This window comes from Artemia franciscana, chromosome 8, assembly GCF_032884065.1.
Source record: "Artemia franciscana chromosome 8, ASM3288406v1, whole genome shotgun sequence".
Classification (NCBI taxonomy): Eukaryota; Metazoa; Arthropoda; class Branchiopoda; order Anostraca; family Artemiidae; genus Artemia; species Artemia franciscana.
In genome coordinates, this window is record NC_088870.1 from 38,016,386 (window position 1) to 38,035,039 (window position 18,654).

Sequence of the window (18,654 nt, forward strand, 5' to 3'; positions counted from 1 at the left end):
TAGGAATCTGACGGAAATATTCTGCCACAACTTTAAAAAGAAAATACTGAAAAAAAATACCATTTGAAGAAAAGGGTAAAAAACTATTGTTTTCATAATAAAAGGAATGCATCTAATCATCACATAATACAAATTATGTCAGCGCATCAGGTTGATTAATAAAAATTATAACAGCTTTTTGTGAATTATCCCATTAGGAAGCAGAACTCATTTTAAAAACCAGGCTTATAGTTCAACCCGGTGAACTGAAACAAGTCACTTAAAATATATTTTTATAAAAGAATGAAAACTGATCTGAAATGAACTTAAAGGTGACTTATATTCATTAAAAATATGGATAATACAAAGAGCAGAATCTTGGACAATGGGTCTGCATCACAAAAAAAAACGCGCGCGCAAAAAAGCAAGAAAATGGCAAGAAAGTTGGATTATCTAAATTGAGAGGGCAATTTTGCAGCCACTCTACATAAAATTCAGCTTCAACAAATTACTTATCCGCAAAGCTGTATCAGGGGGGAGGGTTAGGGGGTTTGAACCGCTCTCGAAACGATCATATCGTTTCGATCACGACTCGATCACGACTCGTAAAAACATAACAAAAATGGATACAAACAAATTTCTTATGCGTTTTTGAGTTTTTTTATAACCTCTTTACTCTCCCCCGTAAAATAATCCTTGTGTTAAACACGCCCAAAAAATTCTGGATACGGCTCTGCCTATCCATTAGAAATCTGATGAGAATCTTCAACGTAATTTAAAAAAAAAGTAGTAGCCTTCTATGAAAAGTAAGACTAAAAAAAAGAAAGAAAAAAACTGAGAACATCATAAATATTTGCCATAAGACGATTTCACCTTATTATGACATACGATACATTATACTTACACATCCGATTTACTAATACAAATTACAACAGTTTTTTCTATGAAGCATACCATTATTGAGCTATTATTCATCTAACACAAATTATTAAAAAAGGCTAATTGCCAGAAGACGGATGCTCAGGTAAACGCGGGCCAGCTGAGTATTTTGTTTGAGGAATTAAATTGCAGGAATTAATTTTTTATTATTATTATTGATTATATTTGTATTATTTATTATTATTTTTTATGCTTGGTTTTATGATGTGCGTTTGTTTCTGTGTTTGTGCTGTTGCACTGGTGATTTGGATGGATGGTAGACTGAATTGTTTTAGTTTCATGACTTGTTTTGGTTCACTTTATGGAACAAAAATGTTGTTCCATAATATCAAAAGTTCTTACGGCTCTTCTACGAACGCAAAAAAGTGGCTTGAACTGGTCCTACAAATACAGATATTAAGAAGTATACTAACTTGAACAATTTACAATTTGTTTGTATTACAAAAAAAAGACAATGTCCCCAAAAAATAAAATGCATAAGAAAGATGCAACTAAGTTAATACTCAGTCTAGCATCCATTCAACAAAATTAAGAAGTTAAGAAGTCGATATTAAGAAGTGTACTAACTTGAACAATTTACAATTTGTCTCTATTACAAAAAAAAATGTTCCCAAAACATAAAATGCATGAGAAAGATGCAGCTAAGTTAATACTCAGTCTAGCATCCATCCAACAAAATTTAGTTTTAATAAATCAACGATCAAATCGGAATCCGAAGAAAATCTTTTGAAATTTTCTTTGAAGTGTCGTGAAAAAAAGGTTAAAACACCATGAATTCCGCCACAAATTAACTACACAAACTTCTTTTGTAAGATTTAAATGCTAAATAAAAATTGCAATGCTTATTCTCAAATTTTATATAATTTTTCCTTGAATCAGATAGTTCATCGTAGCGAACTTTAAGCAAGGAGCGAAGCGACTCAATAGTAACCGAAACCCTAAAAAATTGAATTTTTGTTTCAATAGTTGTATCAAAAGATTCGGCTTATTATGCTGATAGTTAGTGTTAATCATCAACAGTTACGATCCTGAGAAATTTCGCCTGATTTCCAACAAAGAGGGGAAACATTTCCGAAAAGTCAACAAATCTTAATGAAAATCATATCATCAGGTTCTGCGTATCTAAGAACCCTGTTATAGAAGTTTCAAACTCTCTTCTGCAAAAATGTGGAATTTTATATTTTTTGCAAGGAGAAAGATCACGAATACGTGTTTATTTGTTGTTATTTTTTGTTTGTTTTCTGAATGGGTGATTATATCGAACCAACAGTCCTATATTATTCGAAAAGGACTCAATCGAATGCAAATTAAAAGTTCTAGTGCCCTTTTTAAGTGACCAAAACGATTGTAGGGCAACTAAGCCCCCCCCCACCCCTGACGTGCCCCTTTTCCCCTAAATTTCCCGATCAAAATTTTGAGATACAAGGCCTTAACCATGGAAAGAATATGGCCCCAACAGCCCCTGGGGATACGTCTTTAAGTTATAAAATTTGCCCATTGTTTATTTATAGTATTTGTTATTGCTTAGTTTGCATAATTTTTTCGGCTGAGGGAGGAGTGGTGAATTTCCTGCTAGGGGAATTCTACGCAGAGAAAATTTTTCATGTGGAGAAAATTTTACGGGGGGGGGGGGGCTTTTCACAGGAAACTTTACACCGGGGAAATTTTCCAGAATTCCTATTCGAAATCCTTTTTATTTGTCTTACTTTCACTTTGTTGACTTAATCCTAGGGATGGAGATGCAAAGGATAATTGTCCGGGGTTAATTTTTCACCGGGATTAAATTATCTTGAGGATCTTTCTGTGGGGGGATTTTTCGGTGAAGAGGGAGCCGGATTTCATGGCACTATTTCAAAAACCACGAGAAATTAAACTAGAAAAGTTTCTTTTTTCAACTGAAAGTAAGCAGCAACATTAAAACTCAAAACGAACAGAAATTAGTTGCGTTTATAAAGTGGGTTACCCCTCCTCAACATCTCACTCTTTATGCTAAAGTCGGAATGGTGTCCAAATTTCTTAATAACGACTCATGAAACAAAAGGGTTGTTTAATTAGAACAATAAAAAGATTTTCTTAAAATCCTAAAACACATCAGGATGAAGAGCAAGGTTTTGAGGAGGGGAACCCCCTTTGTGTAGGTTGTATTTTTTGCTTGTTGTTAGTTTTAATGTTGCTCCTTAATTTCCGTTGAAATAACCTCGGTTGAAAACGATAAATAAAAGTTCAAATAAGGATAAATCCCTTTAATTGATTTTTAACATATGTCAGTTTTTCTGCTGGTGATGGTCACTGTACATGTTACAGAAATATTCAGTTTTTTTGTGAATTATCACTATATTAAAAGGATTTATCACCATTTGAACTTTCATTTATCGTCATGAAAAGGCAATGTGGTCTTTGAAATTATCTACTATTTGTTTGTTTTTTTAATTTAATTCGTATAGTAACAATTATTTCTCTGTCGTGAGTGTTTATACTGTTCAAACTCTTGTATAAAAACGACTCTCTTGTTTCCATATTTCTTGGTAATCTTGCATCGACTATTTCTGGTAATATTACTTCAAGATAAAATTTTATAATTTTGGTAGCATTTTATTCTGCCAGAATTTTTTTTTTCGTGATTGATTTTTTCAATAAATGGATCGCCTTTGTCGAAAAAAAAAAATAACAAAATAGCCAGAATCTATTTTACAACTTTCTTATTGCATTTGTATTTGGTAGAAATAATTATATAACCCTTTAATCTGTAATGTGCCGTTATTTTTGTTTTCAAGACAAATGTTTTTTAGGTATAGCCTCCATTCTCTTATATTTAAATTTTTGGCGCTAAAAGGACATTTTACTTCCAAAACCGCCCTATAACCAGAAAAAAAGTGGCTATTCCATCAGGACTAGCTGCAAAATATCTGTATTTGATATGGACAAAGAGTCGTGAAGGATATACTTTGCAGTCCATATTTTTCTCAAAAGCCGATACAGCGATTTGTTCGTACATTTGACCATGTTCTATTGCTTTAGTCTGGCAGTTTTTGGGGTGAAGCATTTGGCAAACTAACGGTGCAGCAGTCTTTATCTATCTTTTACAAATTGTTCCAGCTATTGACGTAGTTATTCTATTTCTTCTGTATTCTAGCCATTTGCTGGCAATACAATTTCCCTGAAGTCGCGTTGCTTCTTCTATTTGATGAATTTCAAAGTCAGTAAACTGTTCATGATTCAAAAAATCACTTTTGTGTCTTCAAGAGAATCAAGATAAATCTGGAACACATGCGTTTAGGCCGTAGTTTTGTCGGGTTTCAAAACTTGCTTCGTATATTGTTTCGCAAACAGACGTCTTTTGGCTTTCTATGCCTGCTGGTTTATGGCACTTCTCGCCCGCTGTTTAGCAAGTCGCTTCAACAAATGGCTTGGTTTGTTGCGGCTTGGTCTTGGTTGACCAAGTCTTGGTTGAAGCAACAGCACTTGCTTCAACATCCTAAGCTTCTACGAAATATATGCAAACGGGGAGAGTGTCCCTTAGAATATTATATGTCTGCAGCAGTAACACGCGTTATGTATCAGGCTCTTATTGCCACCATTATGTTTTCCCCCGATAAGCTTTGCAAATATGCTCATAAAATACTCTGCAGGGCTGCTAGTACTGTTTTCGATGAGAAGTCGAGCTCTTCTAGTTAAAGTGTCAAAGGCTGAATACACATGACTAAGGAAAATATTGCTTGGGGCACCTTTCTCGCTGAATTCAATATTTTTTCCTGCCATTTTGCAGTATCCTGGCCATTGTGTATGATCACCGCGAAAGAAATACAATGGTATCACTTTCAACTCATTTACAAGGTTTTTGACACCTTTCCCTGCTTTGGTTGTGTGTGCTATTGCGTTTCTTGCAAAGTCGCACATTATCTTTATTTTAAACCACTAAGAAGCCTCCTCCATTCGGGGTTTTCTTTTTGCTTCATGTAAAGTGTCCTTTTTAGACACGTCCATGCATGGTTGGCACACTGAATTTTTTCGATATATCTGCCCTACGGTACTTTGGCTATAAGTTCTGCATGGGTGCTAGAGTCATCATCAGGGATAAATCTAATATATTTTAAAGAGTTCATAGGTAGAGCGATTCGAAATGCCTCGACTAAAATATCAGATTCCATACCTGTGCTTGGTCCTGTCAGTTCATAAAACATGCACGGTTGGGAATCAAAGTGTATTTATTTCTGCGATGCTTCTTACAAATGCAACAGTATCTGTTTATAATCCCAACATATAGAAGCTTTTCTGAATAAAAACTAATGACGACTCCGCAACCAGATAACGCAGAATACCTATTGCCATTGCTTCTAGAGCACCAGCCACCATCAGCTCTAACACAAGTCTCCCTTGAGTCATACATATTTTGCGAAATTTGCGATAAGTTGTATGTCTTGGTACCTGAAAGAAAACATCGGCTAACAGTTTGACTTAGGGGGGGGGGTCTTGAATTCATGTCGTCGCTGGTTAGTTTCCAATAAATTTCTACTCATAAAAAACGACTAGAAACATCTAAAAACGCCGTCTCTAAAAAATCGTTGTAAGAAAATGAAAAAAAGGAAAAAAAAATCAAGGAAAAAAGATGATAAAAAAAATTAAAATTGCAAGAAAAAATAAAAATAAAAGTTCCATAATAATTTTTAATAAAAAAAATTTAATTCCTGGACACATTGCGTAAAAACTCATAAAATTCTTAGAATAATCCCAACTGGCAACGATAAATTTTGAACAACAACATTAGCTTCATTTGTAAATATTAAGCGGGTTTTGATTACTTACCGTTTTGGAATTACAGCTCCATATATCAGCTTTTTGTCCAAGAATTTGGATTTCTTCAAACTTTAAGCGACTAGCGGCATAGGTTAATGTCGTTTAATCGAGCACAAATTTTGGCTATCTCACTATCTGGAAAACGGGCACGTTTTATGGGGTTCAAACAAACTAAATTCTGACACTCCCACCCCTCTGTGAGATCCAGTCACCCTACTCTTTACGCAAAAGTTTTAGGTTTATTTGATTGAGACTGTTTTTCTTTCAAATTCAACGGGTCTTGTGTTTAATCATTTTTTCTGAAAGAATTGCGACAAAAAGTCAAACTTTAGCGTAAGGAGCAAGGGCGGAAGAGGGGATGACTCACTTCATATCGGTAATAATTTCGGTTTGTTTTAATTTTTAATGTTATTACTTACTAACAGTTGAAAAAGCGTAATTTTCGTTGTATACACCCTATTTAAAATTCTCGCTTGAAAATTCCTCCCGAATACTTCCCTACAAAAAATACCCTCCTAAGAATTTTTGACAATTTTCAAATGAAAAGTACCATATGGAAGCCACCGACAATTTGTATATTTTACAACCCATCTCCCAGTATCTATGGGGGTTCTGGTGATCCTCAAAGACATAGTGGACGTTTCAACTATGCTAATTTAAATGACTATCTTAAAGTTTTGATCGGATGTCTTAGGGGAAAAAAGGTTGTGTTAGGGGGGATAGTCGCCCTTCAGTCTTTTTGGTCACTTAAAAAGGGAATTAGAACTTTCTATTTCCAATCAAATGAGTCATCTCCCGATTTTCTAGGATCATTGAATCGAAACAGATACCCCTGGGGAATAAACGCTTGATTTTTTAGGATTCCTAGGATTAAGATTCCCTTCTCCCCTTTTTTTTTTGAAAATTGGGCAAATTTTCTTAGGCTTGTAACTTTTGATTATAACACTAAACTTACTGAACTTTAAATATTTGAAATCAACACGAAAAATCGACTCTTAATGTGTGATTTTTCATATAAATTCCTTTTTTAGTATTTAGTTATTGAGGCGAATCGCTCCGTACTTACAGGTGTTGCCGCAAACTGTTTGATGATTTGCTTTTTGTCCAGCAACTAGTGTAGTTTTTATTATTTGCTTTTTAATGGCCGAAAATGCATTGATTGTTCACAAAAAAAGAAAATAAGTTGACACATTTGTGGTAACAAAAAGGGGGAAGGAGTCACACCAGGTCACCTATTCTTTTGAACCAAGGTATTTGGAAAATGTTAAATAAACACTGCTTTTGAAGATTTTAAATAAAAAGAGATTTATTAGAAACCTGTCATTTGCTCTTAGAACATTATGTATAAGAAAAACATAAGAAATTGTCAGAGACAATTGTAATTATTGTATTTTAGTTTCATAGGCAGAGTGTTGCCTAAGTAAATAGCGTAGTGAACACAATGCATTATTATTAATTTTTTTTCACCAAGGCACTTACTGTGGAAGGAGTTGTCATAAGATTCGGAACTTAAAAGTTCTTGTGTCCTTTTAAGAGTCAATAATGATTGAAGAGCAACCAGGTCCCCTCTCTCGCAGCTCTTCCCTCCAAAGACATATGATGTAAATTTTGAGGTAACCAACTGATTGTCAATAATCTTGAGAGAGACAGTTAAAATTATTGAGCATAAAAACCAAAAATTAGCCATTATAAAGAGAAAACACAAAAGCTTATTTGATGAGCCCCATTTATAATGAATTTATTAACTTAGATTTCTCTCTTTTAAATCATAATATTTTGCAATCTAATTAAATATCAGATGATACCAGACCTAGTAAGCGATTGGGTTTTAAACAGACATTAAATAAAATGAACTTGATTTAGTTTTGAATTGCCAGTTAATATCTTTCTTTTTTTTATTCAGTAATTCTTTCACCATTAGATGGGATGGGTCTATTTATTCTAATGGTTGTCTTTTCGGTTTTATTGTTTATTTTAGTGGTTTTGTTTTATGGACTTCCATGCTCTTCTATCTCAGCTCTTAGGACGGCTTAACGGAGGTCTCGACAAAATATTGGCATTGCATTTTTGCTTTTTCACTGGCTGGAAATATCCTCATTTTTCTTTTTCTTGATTTTTTTTCTCATTTTGTTCTGCCACATGTTCCAAACCATGTTCACAATATTCTTTTCTAAGACCATTTTGGTCTCACTAATGCAACACTAAAAGTTGAAGAAGTGGAAAGTTTAGTATATGGGGCGCAATCAGCGTTATCGGGGCGTGTGTCATTTTCAAATCAAATGAAAACAAGAATTGTTCATAATTATTTGCTCTTTAAGTTAAAAATGTAATAATATTAGTTAATATTTCATACAGTTAATATTGATATAGTTCATATCAATAATATCAATAAGACAGAATAATATCAGTTCACTTTTAAGTTTTAATGTTATTCCGTACGTTCAGTTGAAATACCCATTTTTGTTATTAAATATCTGACCTTTTTTCATCTTGCAAGCAAATCTTCACCACTGTGTAAAATTTTCCCTTAAAAATTCCTCCGGAGTACTTCACCACAGAAAATCCCCCCTTGTAGAAAATACCCTCCCCAAAATTTTAGAATGTTTCCCAATCCCAAATACTATATTTGAACAATCGACAATTTGTATAACCTTCAACCATTTTCCCAGTGTCTATGGGGGTTCAGGTGATCTTCAAAGGCATAGTTAGTGGACTTTTCAACTACGCTGAATCAAATTGCTTTGTTAAAATTTTGATTAGATGTTTTTTAGGAAAACACGTGTGTGACTTCAATCATTTTGGTCACTTAAAAAGGGCACTAGAACTTTCTGTTTCCGATCAAGTGATTCCTGTCCCGATTTTTTAGGATCTCTTGGTCAATTCAATCACCCATGGGGAAAAATATAGACGTCCATGATCTTTCTTGTGACAGAAATGCAACATTCCTCACTTTTGCATTTAAATCTACCCCTTGTTTACGTGTAGTTTTTGTTATTGGGATAAAAATCATGTTTGACCTTTCGTGTGAACTAGTTTTAAAAAAATCCACAAAGAAGTTTTTAAAGAATAGTAAAGAGCTACACCAAACCGAAAATGAGCAGAAAAAGATCAAATAATTTTTCAAGCGCAAAACTACCTTAAATCACTATAAATAATTAGATGAGACCCATAACTATCAGGGAATTACATTAAATAACCAAAGCAAACATAAAATTAGCAGAAATTAAGAGTAGTATGACTGACACCCCCTGTGAATTCTATTGGAAGGAACATACTTTACACTTAATTAAGAACATTCCTTGGTTTCGAGCTGTTTTTATGTTTCCTATTATCGAAAAAATACCATCATTACTAAAATGACTGAAAAAAAATATGGATTGACAGTTTAATGTATATGCATTCCTGAAAATCCATCCTGACATGTATACCTGAAAGTCGTAAGAATTTCGAATTTAACGAGTAAAAACACTTAAAATATATCTTGTTTCCATTGAAGTGCAAAGTATTTAGTTTAGCTGGGCTAATTATTGTAATTTTTGTTTGTTTTGGGTTTCATATATTTATTGATGGTGACTAATGGGAATTAAACACTTAAAAAATTATTTGACTTTTCTTCTCCCCATCTTTGGATTAATGTAACTATTTTCTTGGTAATTTTTTGTTGGAAAAGTTTTTTTTATTCAATTTCTTTTTGTTGTTAATTGACCTAATCTTTGCATTGGTGAAGAAAAAAAAATTTTTAATCTTCTCGATTTTTCTCTATAAGAATTCAGATTTTGATTTACCAGCTGAAGCCGTAATACTAGCTGCTCTGAAAGTTTCAGTTTAGTCCCATTACTCGTTCTAGAGATATTGATGACCAACATGCACATATCGCTTTTAAATTTAGTTTTAAAGCAACATAAAGTTTCAATTAAAGTTTATACTGTATGCTCTATCCCGATCCTAAGATATTCTGCCTGAATATCTTGACAACCTAGATGCTCTTACAACTATGATAACCCATATGTATAAAGCGTGTTGATTCAGTTCGACTCTGGCCTCGCTTTTCCGTGAAAGTTTTACTAATACCTTTAGCATTAGCAATAGTGGAGTCATAGTAGCAGAAGTAATAGTAGGAGCACAAGGAGTAGCATTAGTGATTGTAGTTGCAGTATTAGTAGTAGTAGTAGTAGCGTTAATAGTAATCACATTGTGCTCTTCGCCTTTTTGATGACGTGCATGGACATAGTGTGCTTTTATTTAGCTGAACGTCTACCTTAACAATATCTGAAAGTTACATCAGTAGCCTTAGTAATAGTGATAGTAGTAGCAGTGGCAGTAGTAGTATTACTGCTGCTTAAAGTATGGAAATGATGCTTTTTTATTAGTTTAACATACCCCCTAATATATCCTGTATGTTTCAGCCTAATAATTTTGGGGTTGAATTTAGTTCAACATGCTCCTTATAATGCCAAAATTCCTTTAACATACATCCTCTAAAACGTGGACTATTCTTCGGATATTGTTGCCCTTTTGAGAATCTACATGCACGGAGTGAGTTGACTTAGTTCAAGATCCCCCTAAACATTCCCTTAAAGCTTCGTCTTCATACCATTAGCCTCAGTAGTAACAGTACTCTTTGTAGAGATAGCAGCTGTTGCAATATGAGTAATGTGCCTTTTGGTTAGTTCCACTTTCCTCTTAACACTCTCTGAAAGTTTCAACTTAATGTTCTAAGCTGTTCATTAGAAATACCTCGTATCTCCTATTTGTAGTCAGAATTCACATAGTGCGCTAGTTCAACATCCATCTGAATCCTCCCTGAAAGTTCAACGTTAATGTTCAAAGTCTCAATAGAAATATTAGGCGTATCAGTAATAATAGTTGTAATGTGTGCATAGTATCTTTGGGTTAGTTCGAAATCCTTTTCAATATGCCCTGAAATTTTTATCGTTTCTAAATTTAAGTCGTTTCTAAAATATTGCTTATATGCCCTTTTGACAGCATATAAGTAGTGTATTTTGATTCAGTTGAAACTCTCTCATTAGATATAGTGTATTTTGATTTAGTTCGACACTCCCCTCAGCATTCCCCGAAAGCTTCACCTGGCTGCCTTTGGCGTTTTTGGACACCAATGGCCGGACACGCTCCTCTTCCCAATAACTAATACTATAAATAAATAATGGGTGAATTGAATAACTTACAGCCCTTTCCAAGAGGGGGTGGGATGGTTGAGATCCCACGAGGCATAGTTATTGAACCTTTCAACAACGCCGAGCAAAATTAATTCAAGCCAAGCAGAAAATAAGAGGTGTGAGGTTGATATCCCCGTGCTGCCTAAAGATCAGAATCCATTTTGTATTTTACTAAAAACAAAATATATTTTAGTTGTTTCTTCTTTTTATTAATTTAATAAATTCGAAATTATTAAGGCTTTCCGGAATGACTAACAATATATATATCAAACTGTCAATCAATATTCATTGTCTGGTTTTTCAGTAATCTTGATACTGATGGTGATTTCTTTTTTTCTCTCTTTCTTTGATATTATAATATTACGAGAAATAAGAACTCGAAAAAAGGATTTTTTTTTCAGTAAAGTGCATATTATATTCTGGTCTAGAGAGGGCACGAGGGCGTCAGCCCGATTCTCCTTAGGCTCTGCTCAATTTAGGTTTGACTCTGTAATTTATTGGAATTTCTGTTTGTTTTTTGCTCCAATTATTTATAGATGGTGTTTTATGATAAATTTACCCCTGAATTTTTTTTTCTGCTTGTCTTCAGATAATATAGCTCTGTACTTTTCTTTTGAAATAGTTCTGTGGATTTTTTCTTGCTAATAGAAGTGAATAGTTAATGCATACATGGATAAAATAGCATAACAATATTGTTCATACAATTCCATCTTTAAAAAAATTAATGTGCAACCTAGGGTTTAAAAATTTGAAAATATCGTCAGTTACTTAAAATATACTTCAATTATCGTAGAAACAGTATGCACAATTTAGCTCTTATAAATTAATCACCAAAGGTAGAATGATAAAAATCAAATTTAGAGGAACAATAAAATTCACAATCTTGAAAGCTGCATTATTTGCAACTGTTATATATAAGGCAAAGTGATTCATTTTGAGTGAATTATACATTTTTTTTTAGATTTATCTATTGTAACGTCTTGTGAAAATGATGTCAGCCAACAAAGATGCGGAACACCTTGCATGCCTGATCTGATAAACGTATGTCTAAAGCAAGAAATGATTGTGGATTGTCAGGAGAATGAGCTGCCAAGTAACATTTATGCATTTGCTGAAAATGATATGGTAAAACAGGAGATTCGTCGCACTGTAGAAACGCCTTTTGAAGATAATGCATCTGAGAAAGCCTTTCTAAATAGATCTCATCCGTCTGATCATCAAAGAACTTCTATTGGAAGAAAATTTATCAAATGTGATATATGTGAGAAATGTTTTACTTCAAGGTCGAGTTTGTTCTATCATAAAAAAGCTCATAATGGAGAAACACCTTTCAAATGTGATATATGTGAAAAAAAATTCCGACAAAAAACCCACCTATCTAATCATCAAAGAACTCATACGGGAGAAAAACCCTTCAAATGTGATATATGTGAGAAAACTTTCCGCCAAAAATTTACCCTATCTAATCATCAAAGAATTCATACTGGAGAAAAACCTTACAAATGTCATACATGTGAGAAAAGTTTTTCTTCAATTTCAGGTTTATCTCATCATCAAAGAACTCACAGTGGAGAAAAACCTTTCGAATGTGACTTATGTGAGAAACGTTTTAGTAGACCTTCGTATTTGTCTGAACATCAAAGATCTCATACTGGAGAAAAACCCTTCGAGTGCGATATATGTGAGAAAACTTTCCGCCATAAAAACGCCCTATCTAATCACCAGAGAATTCATACTGGAGAAAAACCTTTCAAATGTCATATATGTGGGAAAGGTTTCACTTCAAATTCCAATTTATCTTATCATCAAAGAACTCGTAGTGGATGTATGAGAAAAAATATTCCGCCAAAATAGACATATAAATCATTTCTCAGGAAGAGGTTAGAGTATTAAGCTGAAACTGTTCGGTCATGTTTAGTCAACTGAAATTTACTATACAAATCCTACTACTACTACTACCACTGTTAATTCTACTTGTATTACGACTGCTACTGTTGCTAAGGTAAATATTTCAAGAAATGATGAGGGCAGTTTTGCCCTAAATCAAAACCCACTATGTGAGTCCAGCTTGACAAAAGAATCATATCAGCAAATAATATTAAATTGAGAATATTAGGACAAATTGAGGATTCTGTTGAATTAAATAAGAAAAAATGTACTCATGGGTTTGTTAAAAAGATGTATCAGCAGCATCCCAGCAGTGCCTATTGGCATTAGATTAAAACTTTCAGGGTTACTAATATTATTTTTAGCCTACTATTGCAACTTCTGCAACTGCTGCTCCTCCTCTCACTGCTAAACCTAGTGCATTTTTACTAATATTTTTAGTTGGTATCCCAAAAGTTTCCTCCCTAAGACACCATGAACTGCTTCACGAACTATTTTCATAAATCATCCCATCAGTTTACCACATGTTCAGATTTTAGGCCTTTCAGTTTAGTTTTTAAATGCTTCTGGAAAGTTTCCTCAAATCCTAATCCTTGATTAGAGCATAGCTAAAACAGAATGTCTCTGTGAGAGGCAAAGCTGGCATAGCTTTTTGAGAGTCGTATAAAAAATGATTATATTCACTTCTTCATGGTAGTCTATCAGATTTTTGGGCCATTTTAAGGTAATTGGAGACCATAAAAATGATTCAAAAATTATGACCTTCCTAATTATCAGTTTTGGATAAACCATTGACACTACTAGAGGGTTACCTTAACTTTTAACGTCAATGACAATACTCTTATATACACTAGTGTCTTTAATCAATCCTTCCTTTCTCCGGTTCAGAACACAATCACTTAAGGTTAGCTTGATCATCATCGTGTGAGTAACAAGTTAGATTATCAGTTATTTTGTGACCAAATGTTGTATTGGTTATAGCAGGATTGTTATGCGTAAAAAAAAATTTGCAGCCAATAACTGTTGCTATCTTTTCCTTATATGAAATTTGCTTATGCTGGGATACCATCTATCTGTATTCTTATTGACCTGGTAGAAAAATTCCCTCATAAAGATACCCTAGTTCTGTCTGGAATCCTGTCTATTTGTTTTGTAGCTGTAACTTAGAGTTCATCCGAGTCACTACTATCTCCATCAGTTGGATCTGCAGGGGCCTATACTGTTATGACTGTCCACAAGGGGTATTAGCCTTACTGTTCTTTTTGGTACTCTGCTTGTCTTAAGTTTGAATTGGTTATAATTTCAGTTATTTTCGGGTTTCATTGATTTGGGTTTGATTTGTTAAAAATATCAGCAGTTCAAACTCTTCAAACCCAGGAACACACTGCTCAAATTTTGCAATGTGTTTGCAAACTGGGTTTGCAAACTCTGCTAACCCAAAAACACACGGCTTCAAACAACTCAAGGAATGGTTGTCAGGGTTCGACACGAATATCGCGATTAAAATATGGGATTCATATATATCCTCCCCGAGAGGTCTGCAGAACTAGAGGTCCATAAATATTGAGATGTTATGCTCAACTTGAACACAGTTTGTTTTTGTTTGAGTTATGTTTACATACTTACCTGGACATTTCTAAAAACTCGGCATGGATTTTTCACCTGCGGCTTGAGTTGTATTTGGATGGTTGTTGTTGCCTTGGGGGTGTCTGGGAGAAGGTGATTTTTTTCAACTAATTTATTCGTTTAGGATGTTTCTAGGAATGTTTATGTAGGTAATCGCTACGCGTTGAAAAAAAATTAATTTTTGTCCTTGTGTAGTGATATATTTTTGTAATGGTTTCTATTTTTTGTTTATTCTGCTCATATATAGTCAAACAGTATCTTGCTGTAGGCTCTAGTGAGCAAAATATGTTGTGTTTGAAAACGCTGTCTTCTTCCTGAAAGAAACGCTGTCTTGTGTTTGAAAAATGTTCTTGTCTGAAGATGCCTAAATACTTAGGACGGTGACAAGCAGTAAAACTCATTTTTCCTTTCACTTTTGTTGGTTTTTCCTTTACTTGCGTGCAGTTATTTATTAATAACTATTAATAATTATTTATTAATTCAGTTGAATTTGATGCTTGTCTGTGGTATGATTTCTTTTGTTGTTTGAAAAAAGTACGCTATTAGAGTTTTAAATCATTTGCGAATAAACTCTTCTTTAATAGTCTATGACTACAGACTCAGTTCAATACCAACTGGAGAAAGAACCCTCAAATGACCGTCCTTCTGTTCAAATAAGATTTTATTTGTGTCATAGGAAGTGCCATAGCCCTGGCTAAGTAAAGAACGAAATGGGCTGTTTGTATTATATGTTCTTTAACTTCTTATGAAAAGAGTTGTTGAAAATTCGGAGAGGACTCATTTGATTGGAAATTAAAAGTTCTAGTACCTTTTTCAACTGTCCAAAGTAATTGGAGTGCAAGCCCCCCCCATGGTGTTCTGGTGTTAAAAGTGATTGGAGTACAAGTATCCCCCGCGTCCCTTTTTCCTTAAAAGATGTCGACCCTTTTGATATCACATTTCCTGTTATATATCCTTTCAGTGACTTACCGGATCTGGGCAATTTCCACAAACATAGTAAACGTTTTTTTTTAGCCCCCATTAAAAAAAAAACAGAAAGCCTGGTTTTGAAGGGGGTTGTCTTATTTCCCTCATTCATATATCCTTGAAACTATATGAAATTTTTCCTTCTAGACTGGGGATTATTCTACCACTTTTTGAACTGGTGTCATTCAGAAACCTCAATTTTACTTTTGCTTCCTATTACCTTTTTTTGTTATCGAATCTTTTATGAAAAATCTCGAAAGGCATAATTTCTGGTTGGACATAATTCCCATCGACCCTCAAAAAGTAGTTGACTCTTTTAATCACTATATATTATTTGAGAAATTTATCACGGAATTCAAAATTAACTCTTTCTTGGTGAAATTGGTAGCCTCGCTAAGGAATTTCCTGACGATGGAAATTTGTCCGTGATCTAACGTTTGTTAAAACCTTCTATATAAATTTAGTGAGTGACCCTATGGGTATATATAATTTAGACCTTGCTATTTGAATTTAGTGAGCCTGTGAGCATCCAAAATAACACCGCACACGATGCCTCAGACATACACGTAAGAGTCCATGACAATCCATTGGTCCATGACTAGAGTCCATTAATCTAAGTTGAAATTTACAGGGCGTGTCGTGGGGGATGTCGAAATAACGAAAAGGCACTATGTGTATGCTACTTTTACTACGACTTCAGCTTTTACCAATACTGCTAAAGCTGAGGGTATCAGGGTGAAAAATGCAGGGAATGCCGAAGGGATGTTGAAATAAATCAAAACATGATATATGCTTGCAGGTTGTCAAACAGAAAAATTCCATTAGCTGCTTATGGTGCTAAGTCGAAACTTTCACGGTATGTTGAGTGAGATGTTCAAAAAGCCAAGGCGCCATGTTTACACTGTTACTTTCACTACTGCAACTGAGAGAGGATGATAAGCTGAAATTGTCGTTAACTTTTAAGGGAGATGTTGAACTAAAACAAAATCCACTATGTACATGCAAGTTGTCAAAAGTGAGTATCAGCAACATCTCAGGAGCAGCTTAGAATATTAAGTTGAAACTTCCAGGGGGTGTTTGGGGAGGGGGTATTGAACTAGCCAAAACGCACAACGTGCATACTATTGCTACTACGATTACTGTGAGGCTAATGATATAAGCAGCAGCTTCCTGTCACTTTTCACCACCGAATCTTTTAGCAACTTTTAGTATTATGGGACCAAAACTTTAAGCTAACCAATTTTCATTAAAATAGCCAAACAGTCAAATGAATGTACTTTGTAAGTCAATAATATGAACAATGAAACATTTACTAGTTGGGCTGTTTGTGTAAAGTTTGAAACCAATGTTTTAAGGCTATTTTTAACCAAAAACTTGAAATATTTTGGTCATTTTCAAGAGCTCAAAAAGGACTTAAATTTGAATTTGTGATAGAAGTGCTTTTTATATTTGCAAAGAGCTTAAAAAAGGCATTGGGTGGTATGTTCACATTATTTGTAAGTCAATAATATGAACAATGAAAGATTGACCATTGTGTTAACTATGATTATTTTGCAAAATATGAAGCAAGAATTGTTTTCTTGACATGTTTCCTTATGTCCAGCTTTTCTCCTAGGCTTATAATGCTGGTTGGCCAATTTAAAGATTTGTATATATTTATATATATAAGATTAGCCGTATCCCCCTTCAAACCCCAAGAGAAAGGAGAAGGATTTTTCAGGGCGTACTACTTCATAGAACATCGTCCGGAAAATGGAATCATTTGCTTGTCGATACTCAGGAACTCTTCTCTTTCAAGGGTTGTGCACATACTACAAACCTCTTCCAAAAGTTGTCTGGCTTTCCATAGTCGGCTTGTAGCTCTGACGCTTTGGTCTTATTCATCTTCCACAACAAACTTCAAGTTACTCCGGAGTTTGAAGTATCTGTCTCGGTTTATATTCTCAACAATGATTGAGACTTTGAATCTGTTGCTCCAGAACGTTCCAATTCTCGGATATTTCAGATTACCCATCAAAATAGTTACACTAAAAAATGTCTTCAGTTCTGATTTCGTTGTAGCAAGTGGTTTTTATACGTTTTCTGGTAGTGAAAGCCATTCGTCGCGAAAGCCATCTGTTAAAGAAATAATCTGAGAAGTATGTCAGGAAATATTTGTGTGGCTTCCAGTCGCTTCGGTCTGATGGTCCCAGATCTTCGTCAATCGGTTCAAAATCGAAATTCGCAGCAGTAAAATGTTCTGAGGACTTCTGTTTGCACAAAGGCTGACGCACTTTTCGGATATACTTTTTAGATCTGGATGAGCATTGGTCCTGAACGCTAAATGTGGAATATTATCCTCTTCGTCATCGAATGCGGAATCAGAGTTATTCGGATCGAAAGTTGAAAGTGAGCTAGGGTCTTCCTTCTCTTCGGATGAGGATTGACAGTCGTTGATACGATGATGGCCATCATTACTGAAAGGCATCCATTCGTTGCCGTCATCGTCGCTAACCTCTAGGGTCAAATTACTTAGGTCGCTGTCATCTAGCAAACTGATCGCCTGGTCCAAAGTGACCAAAAAGATGAGATGAGAGCCATGGGGATCAAAAACAACAAAAAGTTAGCTAAATGAAAGGATATAAGACTGTTATAAATGCTAAATTCAAGGAAAGCGGATGTATAGTATATTATTGCTTCTTGATGTTATTTTCATTCTGAGACAAAAAAAATATAGTTGTTACTGATCCAATTCATGAGTTGCCCACCCAGGACTATAATGGATCGACAAAAGTGCATAGAATAGGAGTAATTGTTTAGGTCAATCTAATATTGTTAGCTGCACTAATAGAAATATAAGATCCAATGTCCAATCCAGTATACATGGACAAAACCTTCATCTAGATGGCAGGTCAATTGATCAGTCCAGAATTTTAAAACACAGAAGTGTAAAAGAAACTTATTTTATATTACTTGATTTATTTCACATTCCGATGCCTATTCTTTAAATTTATTTTTAATTTTCCTATCTTTGACATTTTTTCTGCTTCTTAAACTTTTACATTACTAGTATCTGATAGGACAGGTATTATTAGTAACTAGTAAAAAAAACATCACAGATTTCATTCAAGTTGCGCTCTTTGAGAATATGCCGTTTTGGAGCTCACGTAGACAACGGGTTGGACAAAATGAATTCATAATGTACTGTACAGCGGGTTGGATTTCCGGGAGGTTAAGCTACAAAACTTGCGCAGTGTTTACGTATAGTAGGAAAGGAGTGCGAAGCCGTTCTATTCTTGGAGTGAGG

The 18,654-nt window shown here is 34.4% G+C and overlaps 1 protein-coding gene across 15 annotated transcripts in view; it reads left to right on the top strand.

Moving 5' to 3' along the window:
• LOC136030385 (zinc finger protein 239-like) overlaps positions 1-14,994 on the top strand; it is a 46,299-nt gene extending 31,305 nt beyond the window's left edge. For all 15 annotated transcript variants that reach the window (XM_065709317.1, XM_065709311.1, XM_065709310.1 and 12 more), the window contains one exon: positions 11,851-14,994. In XM_065709317.1, coding sequence (XP_065565389.1) covers positions 11,851-12,743 — 893 coding nt within the window. In that variant the 3' untranslated portion in view covers positions 12,744-14,994. The remainder of the gene's footprint in view (positions 1-11,850) is intronic.
• The last annotated feature ends 3,660 nt before the right edge of the window (positions 14,995-18,654 follow it).